Raw genomic sequence first — 13,297 nt, 5'->3', positions numbered from 1 at the left:
CGTCCAGCCCAGCATGCCGCGCACCGCATCAATCGACCCATTGCCACTTCCGTACACACTCTTCTTTCTCTGGATAGAACCTGTATCTACCATCGTCGGCGCATACTTCGCCCACTTCCAGCAGGAGTACTACATGCACGCCACGGTGCCCGATGCTGGTGCGATTTCGATTCGCGAGTCCGTTGTTTTGTCGCAGCTCGCCAATCTCTATTTTGCCTTCACCTTAAACGAAGCTTTGGTCCTCCGCTCTACGAGATCTCGCAAGGTCTGGAATACCCTTCTACTTGGTTTACTCATCGCCGACTTTGGCCATATCTACGCCTGCAAAGCTGCTGGATTGGAGCTCTACTACAGCATCTGGAAGTGGAACGTGATGTGGTTCGGGAACCTCGGTTTTGTTTATATCGGTGCCACTTTACGAACATGTTTTCTACTTGGAATCGGCCTTCCGAGTAGCTAAATGTGCGCACGCGTGAGCAGTCAACTCAGCGACACAGGCTTCGAGGATCCTGCATAAGATGGACGACATGCATGTACAAACAACATTCGGATGCCGAACTCCTACCGAATTGTAACCGTGGCCCATACTCGCGACACTACTGTACCAGGACAATCTATACATTCGTCACTTGACCGCGTTACGAGTGCCGCGAGCTCCTGGGCGGCTCGCGCCAAGACATTCAACCCTAGGGCATCTGGGTACAATGTTCCAGAGCTACCTTCAGCCAAAAGGTTGCACGGCTAGGACAAAAGACTTAGAGTACCACAGTTCCCGAGTTCTCGACGCTTGAGACGTGCGACTAGTGATTGCCATAACCAATATTAAGTCTAACACTTCAGCTGCAATGGTAATTCAGGAATGCTGGTTCGATCAGAGCACCCTCAAACCATTGGGGCCCAAGCTGTAAAATTATCTCTCACGCAAAACACGTGAAGCTCTTCCCATGCTGACGCCAATCTCCGCCCGAGCTCTGTTAGACTCGAAAGGCGGCAATGCGGACAAAGAGCGGATTGCAAATCGCCTCTCACGTCGATTGCTCAACGATCTGCTCAGCTTCTGTCGAAACACTGCTCACTCATTGTACATCGCAGTAACAACGTGCTGTGCTCCGCGAGACGCAAATGTGGCATGGAATCCCATGAGCCAAAAAAGGACGAGCGTCGACGTCCAGCTTGAGGCACATGCACACTCCTGTCATCTCGTGTCATGTTCATGTTCCTGCATGCACAGTGCATGCAGTAAAACCAGCCGCCACTTGCTGCTAATGCGGCCAACCATCTCGGGAGCACTCGCGAATGCTGCTCACTACCTTTCGCAGAGCAGCCAGAAATGTCTAGCTGACTCGCGAGAGGTGGCGCTGACTCGGCTTGGAGCCGATGACGACAGACGGCAACCCCAGCACGCGTATGAAAAGCATTCGTGCAGTCTATAAACCGCAGTGAAGCCATGAAACGTGCCATCTCGTGTAGACAGTACCTGCAGTAGAATACTCGATTGCATTGCACTTTCCCGTTGCTTCATTGTACTCAAAATGTCTCTAGCAGGCAAGAATGTTCTCATCACCGGTGCCTCAATGGGTATGGACACATTTCGAGACGCTCACCTGGACAACTGCTGACAAACCGTACGCAGGCATTGGCGCTGCCATCGCAAGACGACTTGCAAAACAGAAAGCGAATCTGATTCTTCTGGCCAGAAATGAGAAAAAGTTGCAAGAACTTGCACGAGAACTTCAAGTCGACTCTGGAAGACTCGTCTATTGCACAGCCGATGTGTCTCGCTACGATCAGGTGGAAGACGCTGTCCGCAAAGCTGTCAAAGAAGTCGGTGACATCGATATTCTCGTCAACAATGCAGGTCAGTCGTCGCAAATGTGCTTTCGCAACACAGCCTGCTGACCATTGACTATGTCAGGCCTGGCTCTCGGAGCTCCAGAGAAATTTCCAGATCTCAAAATCGAGGACATTGTTACTATGACAGGTACTAATATCAATGGCTATATGTTCGCAGCTTATGCTGTGCTCAACGCCGGGGGTATGAAGAACAGGAAACGCGGAACTATCCTGAACGTCACATCTGTGACGGGTTTGGAAGGTATGAGCATACTTGCACGTAGTGTTTCGTCCCTAGGCTGACTCCAGTAGTTCCCCCATTTCCTGGCGAGGCTGTCTACCACTCCAGCAAAGCGGCGCAAGAAGCCTTCACGAATGTCCTCCGAGCAGAATTGCAAGAGACGAACATCAAGGTCTTAGCCCTCCGACCTGGCATAGTGGCGACCCATTTCCACCGACAAAGAGTAGGAGGCGACAGAAAGTTGTATGACGATTTCATGGAAGGCATGGAGCCTCTATTGGACGATGACGTTGCGGAAGCTGCTGCATTTATGATCGGTTCAGAGGAACGTGTGAGCGTTACGAGCATTTCTGTGACGCCGACTGCACAACGAACCCTACAGGTCTGTACTCGTGCGATGCCGAAATTGATGCACCTTCTGACATGTCACAGGTCATTGACAGAACGTGGAATGCTAGAAACCAACAGGGTGGCTCTAGCTCGCAGCAGAATAATTCTCAGCAAGGAAATCAGGGTGGTCAGCAGAATTCGCGAGACCAGAGGGGTTCCAACAATAGTGGTGAGCAGAGGTGTGGAATGGCATGCTTTGGACATACAACTAATATTATGTCAGGAGGTAGTCAATCGAACAACCAGGGCAATCAGCACAACGATGAACGTCGTGGTTCGAACAACAATCAATCGAACAGCCAAGGCAACAACGATGATCGTCGCGGTTCGAGTCAGCAGCAAAACAACTCTCAAAGTAATCAAGGCCAACACAAAGACCAACGAAGCAACGAGTCTTCCCACACCAACAACGCGAGTAACAACAATGATCACAATTCGCAGTCATCCTCTGGTAACAACCAGTCGTCGGGGTCGAGCAATAACCAATCCAGCTCATCAAGCGGCAATCAGAATTCGAACAAGAATGACCATTCGTCGAACAAGGACAATTCCAACAACTCGACAAATACCCAGTCCGGCCAGAATCAAAACAATTCGTCAAGCAATAACGGTAGTTCAAACTCCAATTCAACCTCGAACAACAATGACAACACCCAAGGAAATTCGTCGAACAACTCGTCTTCAAACAACAAGGGAAGCTCAAACAATTCGAACAGTGGCAACAACGGCAGTGGTGGGGGAAATAACAGTGGCAATAATAGCAGCGGAGGAGGAAGTGGAAACAACAGTAGCGGCGGCGGTGGAGGGAACCACAACAACAGTGGAGGGAGCAACAGCGGAGGGAACGGCAATAACAGCGGCAATAGTAGCAGCGGAGGAGGTAGCGGGAACAACAATGACAGTAGCGGCGGCGGTGGAGGAGGCGATAATAATCGCATGCCAGGAACCTACTGATCTGTTGCTGAACAGGTTCAATGGCATTGTAGATAGTTCTCCTGTGAAAAATGCTAAGTCAGTCCCTACAACTCTCAACTGACACCACATGGCACGCACACCAACGTGAAACAGCATGCATTGTATGATCTTTGAGAATCCGAGACTATGACACACGTCAAGGCGAAAAGCTCTCTCGATCGTGCACCAAGAAGTAGAAATAGGATGAGTTGAAACGTGATCACAAAATGTACTTCCAAGGATTCTTTCTCTAAACAAGCTGCGCCAGATGCTATGCATTAATTCCAATCATGCCATCGTAAGCGGACGCAAATCTACTGCAATCATCCTCCGTATTCTTCGTGCCAAAAAGAGAAAAGTTCAACACTCGAGTGCTGAAACTGAACAGATGTGAATCTCAATCAACAAACTCCCTCATCACACCTTCTTCTCATCACCCATGGAGCTCTGAGTAAGATATCGCTCGAAAACACGCGTCTCCAAATCTTCCTCAGCCTTAGCATTCTTCGAAGCTCGCCTGCGGAAAAAGATACGCTTCGCCCACTTCCATGCCTCGACACCAGCGAAGAAAAGACCAGAAGCAATGAAGACAATGCCCCATTCCCATTTGATTCCACTGTGCCTGAAGACCTCGTCACTGATGACAGGAATGTAAAGGATGGGGAAGATGAGTACGAAGCCGGCCACAACGGCCCAGAAGAGGAACTGGTTTCGCCAGACGTCCAACATCCATTGTGTGAAGTAGCGGTCCGAGTTTGGTTGCATGCGGAAGAACGATCGGCGCATATCGATGACTTCCCAAGCCAAGAACAGCGAGAACCAAGTGAGGCAAGCAAAGGCGGTTGCACGAGCGCGGAAGATAAGCCCACAACCATCGCCGACCGACTCATTGCAGCCGACGCCGATTTGACCGGATCCCCAGCCGTAGAGGACGAGCACGAAAGCGCTAAGACAGAGTGCTGCAATCCAGAGTCCAAGAACAACCATGTCAACCATCAGCTCAATGGAGAAGATACCACGCTTGAGGGACTGTGGTGGGCGTTGCAGAACATCAGGTGCCTTTTCTTGGAAACCAAGACCCATATCAGGAATACCTGCTTTGCGTTAGCGAAAATCCGTCGACCACTTCTGGTGGTGTTTCGACTTACCAGAGGTAATCATGATGATCCAAAGAATTTCGATCGGGGAAATTGGGAATACCGAGAGCTCAGCATCGTCCTTGAAGACGAGACCAACGAGCAGAACAATGGCCTGGGCGACGTTCTGGGCGAGCAGATGCAGCACAAACTTCTGGATGTTGTCGAAGGTACGACGTCCTTCTTCAACAGCAGCGAGGATACTGGCAAAGTTGTCATCAGTCAGGATAATGTCAGAAGCGTCCTTAGCAACATCAGAACCAGCTTGGCCCATAGCGATGCCAACATCCGCTCGCTTAAGAGACGGACTGTCATTCACACCGTCTCCGGTCATGGCGCAGAATTTCTTGCGTCGGTGGAGGGCTTCGATCATGCGGACTTTGGTGTTTGGTGCACATCTAGCGATGACCAGAGGCAAAACAGGCAGTGCGTCAATTTCATCGTCTGAAAGTGCGTCGAATTGGGAGGCAGTCATGACCATAGCATCTGCGATATCTTTGCTGAGTTCGTTCATCTTCGAAGGCAAAATACCGACTTGTGCAGCAATTGCTCGGGCAGTTCCAGGGTGGTCACCAGTAAGCATGTGGACTTCGATACCTGCCTCATGGCAACGGCGGACAGAAGGGCCGGATTCAGGACGTGGAGGATCGTAAAGACCAATGAGGCCGCGGAAGACCAAGTCTTGCTCAACTGAACCGCGATCGATTTCGACACCCTCTTCGTATGTTTCGTTGTAGTCACGGCTAGCCAGTGCAAGTACACGGAGACCATGCTTTGCCAGGGCTTCCATGTTCTGCAGGATGATTTCGCGGTATTCCTCAGTCATCTCCACGGCGGGCTTGTCGTTCTCTGGGAAATAGGTTGTGCAAGAAGCAATCACACGCTCGACTGCGCCCTTGGTGAAGGCGTACATCTTTTCAGTGTGGAGATCTCTGTAGATGACACTCATTTTCTTGACGTCAGAATCGAAGGGGAACTCTACGAGCAATTTCATAGCCGGATTGTCGCCAGCTGTGGATGCCCTGCGGTTCCATTGGAAGCGCGATGCGAAAACCTGGATAGCGATTTCAGTCGGGTCGCCGCGTGCGTGCCACTGGCCAGCATCTGTCTGATGTACTGTCGCAAGGTTGGCCAACGAAGCAGCACGCAGGTAGTCCTTTAGAGCATCGTTGTTCTGCAACAGCTCCGCGTAGCCACTCTTCTTGTCCTTATCCGTGAGTTCAACTTTGTGTGGCTCTTTCTCGATGAAGGAAATGTCGCCTTTGGTAGGATTGAATGGTTCGTCGGTTTGATCGATGGTGTATGTTCCGTGTGCGGGGACCCAAGCCTTCTTCGCCACCATTTTACCTTGAGTCAGCGTGCCGGTCTTGTCAGAGCAAATATCTGTAACTGCACCGAGCGCTTCGAGCGATCTCAAGTTTCGGACAATAACGTGACGCTCGACCATGCGATTGGTGCCAGCGGCCATGGTGATGGTGAGCACGACAACCAGCGACGCAGGAATCATAGAAAGACCCGTAGCCACTGCATAGATAATGATTTCTCTCTGGTTGCGGAATTCGTTCGCGCCGAGCACAATAATAGCGCAGATGACAGCGATGAAGAACAGCAAGACTGCTAACCTGGAGAGCTTCTTTTGCAACGGTGTTCCGACATTGACGCCCAGAAAGTGACCGACGGCATCTGTGCAGGTAAGGACGGCGGCTTGAACGTACCGGTACGTCTTGGCCTTGCCTTCCTCGTTACGCTTGACGGGTCTGACTCTGCTATTCTTCTTTCGAAGTGCGGCAGCGATGGATCCGATTTCAGTGTACATACCAGTGGCGAAGACGATACCGGTAGCACGGCCCTTGGTGACTGTCGAGGAGCTGTATGCCACGTTGAGACGGTCACCAGGACCAGTGCCCGGCTCAAATACATCGTTGTGTGCCTTGCGAACAGGGAGAGACTCGCCAGTGAGCAAAGCCTCGTCAGTCTCGAAATTGACTGCGTCGATAAGACGGACATCGGCAGGGATAGTGTCTCCGGTTTTCAACTCGACCAAATCGCCTGGGACGATGTCGACGGTTGGCAGACTCTTTGACTCGCCGTCACGGACGGCTTGCGCAGTTGGCGAACTGAGTGAGCGTAGTGAATCCATGGTCTTCTCGGCTTGGAATTCTTGCTGTAGATACATGTGATTAGCGAACGCTCAGCTTTGGCACATCTGGCCGCTCGCAATGACCCTGCCTGGACAGTGCCACTGTTCTGCGAGCTCAAAGTATCATGTAATATACTTACATAAAATCCGACTGCAATGTTGATGAAGATGACACCGACAATGACACCACCTTCGATCCAGGACTGAATGGCGAAGGACACAACCATGGCAATAATGAGGACCAAGGTCATGGCATTGGCTATTTGCCTGACCAAGATCTTGCCGGGGTTGACACCTTTGCCATCCCCGAGCTCATTCTTGCCAAATTGCTCCAATCGCGAGCTGGCCTCGCTCGCGGTGAGACCATCATCGATATCGGCGTTGAGCTCCTCGGCGACCTGCTTCCACTTCAGGCAGTGGGCAGGCTGGCTCAATGGTTGGTTGGATTGTCCGGAGACATGCTCCTCCAGAGCTGGGTTCTGCTGCTTTCCCATGGCGTTACCTGATCATAGGCGGGCGGGGAGAGAGGATGGAGAGAACAATGAAGCGGAGGAATGCAACATGAACGAGTCGTTAGCGCTTAGCGAAGGATGGCGGATAAAGAACAGTCAATGGGCTTTGCTTCACACGTGCGGAGGGGGTGATGCAATGGCATATATGTACGTCCGCGGAGCGGCAAGCTGGGTCGAGCAAAACTCACAATCGACGGATGACAAGAAAGCATGTCTCTTGGGTTCCAAGAACGCCCTTGGCGCAGACCCGTAGATGCGTCCTCAACCGCTCGTATGGACAGCGGCGCTGCTGCTTCGCACACAAAGCACGGGGCCGCGGGAAGTTCTTGCTCTGCACAGCATGGCGCTGCTGCCGGCGCGCGGTGCTCAGCGGAGCGGAGGTGGTGCGCGGCGCTGTCGACGGCGAGGGCGCTGCGAGCACGGCGGCGTTGCCAGTGGTGATGATGGCATCTAGCCAAGACCACGCGCCGCCAAGTGCTCGCGATGATAGCGTCGGCGGACGGCGTTGATTTGCTGACTTCGCAATGCGCGTACTTGTGACCCTGCAGGCGATTCTGTCGCGCTTCTAGCGCCTTGGCGAAGTCTTGATGCTTGCCGTGAGCGCGCCAGGCACGTCAGTCACGCCGACTGCCACGCCGTGTGTGGTGTAGGAAAATGGGTGTGGAGGCTTCCTGCGGGCAGCACGCCGACGTCATCTGCATGCGACGCGTGAGCGACCAATCCGCCCTGGTTCTCCCGATGCCGCGCCAAGATGGTTGTTCGGCGGCGGAGGCCAGGTGCGGAGCGGGTCTCGCTGCGGGTGGCGATGGGGCGGAACCGCGCGCGACGAGGATGGAAGATGGGTGAGGCCGCCAGCGACGTGCTCCTCCTCCTTCCATGCCATGCGGCCTCTGAACGAAGGCAGCAAGGCAGCGTCGCGCTTTCCTCCGCGATGAAAGTGCTTTTCGCGGGGTCGTCGTCGCCGATCCGCGCTGCCCATGCACGCAGCTCCGAGCCGCGCTCCGAATGGTCTGGACGCTGACGTGCTTGCTGCATGCCATCATCTTCGAACAAACTGCTCACCACCCCCACCTCCCCGTCGACAGCAACAATCACACCGCTCCGCACCGACACACCCTCACCACCGCCACCATTAACTTCCTACGCACCTTCTTCACCGGCGCGCGTTCAGCCAGCCCGAATTCCGTCATGGCCGCCAAAGCAAAAGCACAGGAAATCATCGACAACAATGCAGTTGGTAGGGATACATGGTCGAGAGCAGTGGCGCTCCGCTGCGGACAATACTGATTGCCGTCGCAGCCGTCTTCTCCAAGTCGTACTGCCCATATTGCAAGGCTACCAAGTCGCTCTTGAGCGAGTTGGGCGCAAAGCCATACATCATCGAGCTTGATCAAGTCGGTGAGTAGCTGGGATCACGCGTGCCCGAAGTGGAGTCTAGGACACGGCACTGACAGATACGCAGATGACGGAGCCGCCATCCAGGATGCCCTCGAGGAGATCACATCTCAGCGTTCCGTCCCAAACATCTTCATCGACCACTCGCACATTGGCGGCAACTCCGAGCTGCAAGCCAAGAAGAGCCAGCTACCTGACCTTTTGAAGAAGGCCAATGCTGTTTGAGAGGCGTAGACAGAACAACCATGTAGAGGGACAACGAGAGCCTCAATCCACGACAGAATTGTCATGAAGTTCGAGTGGATAAATCAACCCAACACTTACTCAATCATATCTCGTACCACGTTTTCAAATTATCGGTTACTGGAATCATGAGCCACCGCGAGTCTACTCTGTGTCCAAAATATACTCAAAACTTGCGATCCTAGTCAAGATCGCCATCCAACGCCATCTGCCGCATTGCCTCCAGTGACTTTGACACAGCCATTTGTGCTCCCTGTCGATGCTGCGTGAGCAATGCCTTGTGTTGCTCAGACCCCTCCTCGAGATCAGCATGTCTCCATTCAAACGTGTAAGCTACTGTCAGTCAGCAAATTTCGCAGAGACTGCTAGGGAACAACACTCTGCACATACTCATAAACAACTCCTCTCCATCCTGCCCAGCCCCAAACGAAACAGTGTTCGTGATCAGAGCTCCATCCGGTTGATGAAAATCCACCTTCGTGGTAGGAGAAACGCCGTTAGTACCCGTTCTCTGCCCTGCCCAGACTCTCGACCTATGCTTCTCCAAATTACTCACCTTGGCAGGATAATACGACTTGCAAACTTCCCTCACTTCATGAGCCGGAATCCCCTCTCGATCCTTGAAAGCCGCAATTCGAACAACTTCATTCTCTTTTTCCTCGATAACTTTACAGCTTGTGATAATAGGTACAAAACGCTGAGCTTCACGGATCTTGATTTGTAGACCCTTCCAGACTTGCCTGCGAATGTCAGGAACATCCTTTAAGTCTCGGCTTATCGCATGTTGAGAGGTGTGAATTATCTTACGTACTCCTGCGTGAGAGTCGGCTTAGCGCCCGCGGGGTTGATGGCTTCGGTATATGCGACGTTGATGGTAACCATGATGGGTAGAAGAAATCCCAAGCGTCTTGGATGTTAGGACTGTGGGTAGCGATTGTTTCGAGCAAGCAGAAATAGGAAGGTATCTAATCCTGCGATATGATTAGCCCACTCATTTTGATCCACTAAGCCAAGACTGTGTTCTCGTACCTGCGGTGTCTGGACTGCTTAACTGCTTAGATCCAAAGGTAATTTTGTGAATTTCTGTGCACTTGCATGTATGGGTGGAATAGTTGCAAAAGAATCTGTAGCTTGGCAGGCCAAGTACTGGGCGTCCGGGACAAGAGGAATAGCTAAAGCACGAGCTCTCAGCTCCAGGTGTCCTGAAGGAATACAGCGGAGGATGGAGTACTGGTACTTTTCAGCCTGATCGTTTTCCAGGTGCGTTGAAGATGGGAGAGTTGGAGAATCAGTCTTCTTCGGCCCCCCGCAGCCGTCGTGAAAGGGTATAATAAAGTGGAGACAAGCTACGAATATATCACAAGATCCACACTCGTTCATCGAAAGGTGTGCTGCACGTCGTATCTCGTTTCGCTCGCTTTGCTCATCGTCCTTTCTCTCGTCCAAGCCATCTCTTCTCAACCAGAAGCATGTTCAACACTCCTCTTGCAGTTGGCTAGCGATCACGAGCAAGTCGGTATAGGATAAGGAGAGGTGTTTCCATCGCAGAAGTTCTTGTCATAGCAGCTGGTGAAGAACTTAGTCAGCCTCGTCGTAAAAGTATACTTAGACTGGGTGTCACTTACCCGCCGTATCTTTTCCGACTGCGATCTGGACAGATCGAAAACTTGTCAACGCAAGTACTCAGGGGAGTGCCTGCAAAGACGAGTAGCAGGTTAGTATTGCTTCCGATTACAAGGCATGCCCCTTGGTCTAACTGACATATTGATGTTGGAGTATCCGTCATTGTGAGCGCTTGGATTCCCGTTTCATTGCTGACAATTGGCGACACTGACGACGAGGCTGGATCAGCGGTGGGGGCTGGAATGAGGGACAAAATGTCGTTGATATCCTCAAGAACTGCTAGTGAGGAAGCTTGAGGAATTCGTCGGATTATAGCGCCAGGTCGGGCGTGGTACGGGCGGCTTGAGTCAAAATCTTTCATGACAACAGCAGAGACTGTAGCCATGAAGACCAGAATAATAATCCCCATCGCATCGAGAGTCGGAATCTGCTTGTGTGCCTGCTAGAGGCGGATGAGGAAGTGAGGGCTGCATTCGCGGAGACACGAGCAATACGAATTGCTGCTGCAAATATATACGATTCCATGCCCACCAAAGCATGACCTTGGGACTCGTTTCGGTAGTGCGTGCAGACAGCATACTCGATTTATCATGGTATCGACGATCGTCGCGAGGTGGATTAGCGAGGAATGTGATCTCGTGTGCCGTTTCTTCACCAATTCTAGAGCTTTTAAGCTGTTCCGGTAACCTGGGGAGAGTGCCTCATGTTCTACAACGTCGGCTCAACCGAGCCGCATTGATCGTGACACCAATACTGAATGCAAGGACCATGCATTCTCTGCGCTGTGTTCATGGGGCTCCATCATCCGCGTCGGCGAATTCTCGTTTGACCTCTTGCAAGAATTCAGGCTGCGTTAGAACATCGACCGCAGTGGCGGCGAGAGCCTTGGCTACTCGCAAAGCAAGGTGATGAGCTTCTTCGGTCCTAGAAGCCTTTTCGAAGTCTGGTGTGTGGGGACCACCAAAACTGCTTCGGATCCTGGTGATCCACTTGCTTAGCTGAAGGCTTTCAAATATCTGTCTCACCACTCACCAAAAGTTGGGACTGATCGATGGAACAGCGTGACTGACATCTCCTTGATCCGTACTAGCCCTGGTCATAGCAGTGAGCCAGTCAACTTCTTCGGCCAAAATATCGCCGCCTAGGGAATTGAAAGCCTTTCGGTAGCTACGCCCAAGAGCTTTGTTCGGCCGATGATTCGCATATCCCCCTTTTTGCGTAATCGCCAATTCAGCACCGGTCGCTGCTGCTGACCCTTCAAAACATGCCAGTACGCGCTTCTTCAAAGCATCGAGCCGATCGCTGGTTTCAGAGCGAACGACAAAACGGCCAGAAGCGTAAGCGTGTATGATATTGGGTCTTCAAGATGTCAGCAGATTGTTCTTTCATTCGACATCCGCGACTCACCGCAGACCACCATCCACTATCTGTGCCTGGATAATGTCCCCAGGTTGCGTCTGCTGTCTAAGCGCGGATATGCCTGTGGATCAACGGGATGAGCTCAGCTTGGGTTCGATAAGTCATCGCCACGGATTTCTGCAGTCAAATGGACAACACTGGTTTCGTGCAGTTAAAGAAACCAGCAAAAGGTCGCGTACTTGTGTATGCAATAACCAGCGCATCCAGTGCATTAATGCCATCCCCTTGTGTTTCAATGATCAGCGTTCTGCATCGGTCTTTGCAAATTACTGCCACGAAATTGCTTACAAGGTCTCGCAGCAGCGTGAGCTTCTTCGCCAAAGTATTCTACTTTGAGGGAAGAGTAGGCAGATGTTCGCATTCTGAAGGTGACCATCGTCAGATCGCAGCCCACTGAGGGGACGGCAGATGGATGTAGACTTACAGGGCATTATTTCGCGATACGCCGGGATGAGATATGAGGGAGACATCTATCCCTTGGAACGCACCAGCTTCCAATAGTTTGATCTTTCCGCCTCCGCCTTCCTGGACCTCATAAGCTTACCGCGCAACCAGGAAGATTGATCTACATGACCATATGGAGAGTTGTGCGAAGAGATGTCGACCTACCTCTGCGGGGGTCCCGAAGAGTACCACCCTCCCATTGAGAGCATGCTCTCTCATCATTTCCGCTGTGACGAGTGCTGCTCCAATGGAAGCGATAGCGATGAGATTGTGACCACACGCATGTCCAATACCCTTCAATGCGTCGTACTCTGCACTGAATGACACGGCCGGACCAGATCTGCCGCTATCAAAGACTGCCATGAAAGCAGTGGGAATGGCGAACGCCGAACGTGTCACATTCCCTGATGCCAGCGAATGGCAAGGTCAGCAACAACGCTTAGGCCATGGTTGCCAGCTGCTTACAGCCTGGATGCTCAGCCACGAATGCGGTAATAGTCTCGTGGGCGAGGTATTCACGATATCTAGCAGAGCGCCAAGAAAGCAGCGGTCAGCTATATCGGCAATAGACTCTTGCACGTAGCATACTGTAGCTCAGGATTGTCGTGAATCTTGAGCGACACTTGGCGGAGGGCTTCGCTCATCAGCTCGACATGATGCGAAATGGAGTCCAGGTAGGCATCGGGCTCGCGATTCGAAGCATCGGCGACGCCCTCTTCGTGGCGGTCGGTTCGGCAGTACATGTTCGCGACGATTGCTGGAGCAGGAGGGCAGTCGAGGGGAAGCATGCAGTTGCAATGGCGCAGGCGCCAAGTGCGAGCGGCCCGACACCGAGATGCATTGCAAACGAACGTCTTTCTTGTGAATGTTGTTGTTCTTCTTCTTCTTGCTGAGCACCACTTCGCGACCACTTTCGCTGGCACGGCAGGATGCGTGTTCATGATGTTCATGTTCCGCTGAGGATGCG

The 13,297-nt window shown here is 52.2% G+C and overlaps 6 protein-coding genes across 6 annotated transcripts; 3 read left to right on the top strand and 3 right to left on the bottom strand.

The window, feature by feature from the left end:
• Positions 1-13: 13 nt before the first annotated feature.
• CKM354_000341400 (uncharacterized protein) lies at positions 14-460 on the top strand (the record flags this gene model as incomplete). Its single annotated transcript, XM_044798612.1, has 1 exon — positions 14-460. One exon carries the CDS (start codon positions 14-16, stop codon positions 458-460), a length of 447 nt encoding a protein of 148 aa, XP_044654547.1.
• Positions 461-1,532: 1,072 nt separating this feature from the next.
• On the top strand, positions 1,533-3,418 carry CKM354_000341300 (uncharacterized protein; the record flags this gene model as incomplete). Its single annotated transcript, XM_044798611.1, has 5 exons — positions 1,533-1,578; positions 1,634-1,858; positions 1,916-2,095; positions 2,146-2,456; positions 2,507-3,418. The coding sequence occupies 5 exons, from the start codon at positions 1,533-1,535 to the stop codon at positions 3,416-3,418; spliced, it is 1,674 nt and encodes a 557-aa protein (XP_044654546.1).
• A 417-nt stretch (positions 3,419-3,835) lies between these two features.
• Positions 3,836-7,188, bottom strand: CKM354_000341200 (uncharacterized protein; the record flags this gene model as incomplete). The annotated part of the gene is made up of 3 exons (XM_044798610.1): positions 3,836-4,512; positions 4,567-6,718; positions 6,835-7,188. 3 exons carry the CDS (start codon positions 7,186-7,188, stop codon positions 3,836-3,838), a joined length of 3,183 nt encoding a protein of 1,060 aa, XP_044654545.1.
• A 1,206-nt stretch (positions 7,189-8,394) lies between these two features.
• CKM354_000341100 (uncharacterized protein) lies at positions 8,395-8,826 on the top strand (the record flags this gene model as incomplete). The annotated part of the gene is made up of 3 exons (XM_044798609.1): positions 8,395-8,443; positions 8,506-8,604; positions 8,669-8,826. The coding sequence occupies 3 exons, from the start codon at positions 8,395-8,397 to the stop codon at positions 8,824-8,826; spliced, it is 306 nt and encodes a 101-aa protein (XP_044654544.1).
• A 199-nt stretch (positions 8,827-9,025) lies between these two features.
• Positions 9,026-9,726, bottom strand: CKM354_000341000 (uncharacterized protein; the record flags this gene model as incomplete). The annotated part of the gene is made up of 4 exons (XM_044798608.1): positions 9,026-9,177; positions 9,235-9,319; positions 9,401-9,584; positions 9,656-9,726. The coding sequence occupies 4 exons, from the start codon at positions 9,724-9,726 to the stop codon at positions 9,026-9,028; spliced, it is 492 nt and encodes a 163-aa protein (XP_044654543.1).
• Positions 9,727-11,255: 1,529 nt separating this feature from the next.
• Positions 11,256-13,073, bottom strand: CKM354_000340900 (uncharacterized protein; the record flags this gene model as incomplete). The annotated part of the gene is made up of 9 exons (XM_044798607.1): positions 11,256-11,445; positions 11,500-11,826; positions 11,875-11,947; positions 12,066-12,110; positions 12,175-12,248; positions 12,311-12,411; positions 12,496-12,734; positions 12,796-12,854; positions 12,919-13,073. 9 exons carry the CDS (start codon positions 13,071-13,073, stop codon positions 11,256-11,258), a joined length of 1,263 nt encoding a protein of 420 aa, XP_044654542.1.
• Between the last annotated feature and the right edge of the window lie 224 nt (positions 13,074-13,297).

The sequence above is a fragment of the Cercospora kikuchii genome (genome assembly GCF_019650295.1).
Source record: "Cercospora kikuchii DNA, contig_00002, whole genome shotgun sequence".
Taxonomy (NCBI): domain Eukaryota; kingdom Fungi; phylum Ascomycota; class Dothideomycetes; order Mycosphaerellales; family Mycosphaerellaceae; genus Cercospora; species Cercospora kikuchii.
Note: the sequence above shows the minus strand (reverse complement) of the source record. Positions and strands in the feature narration are given on the sequence as shown.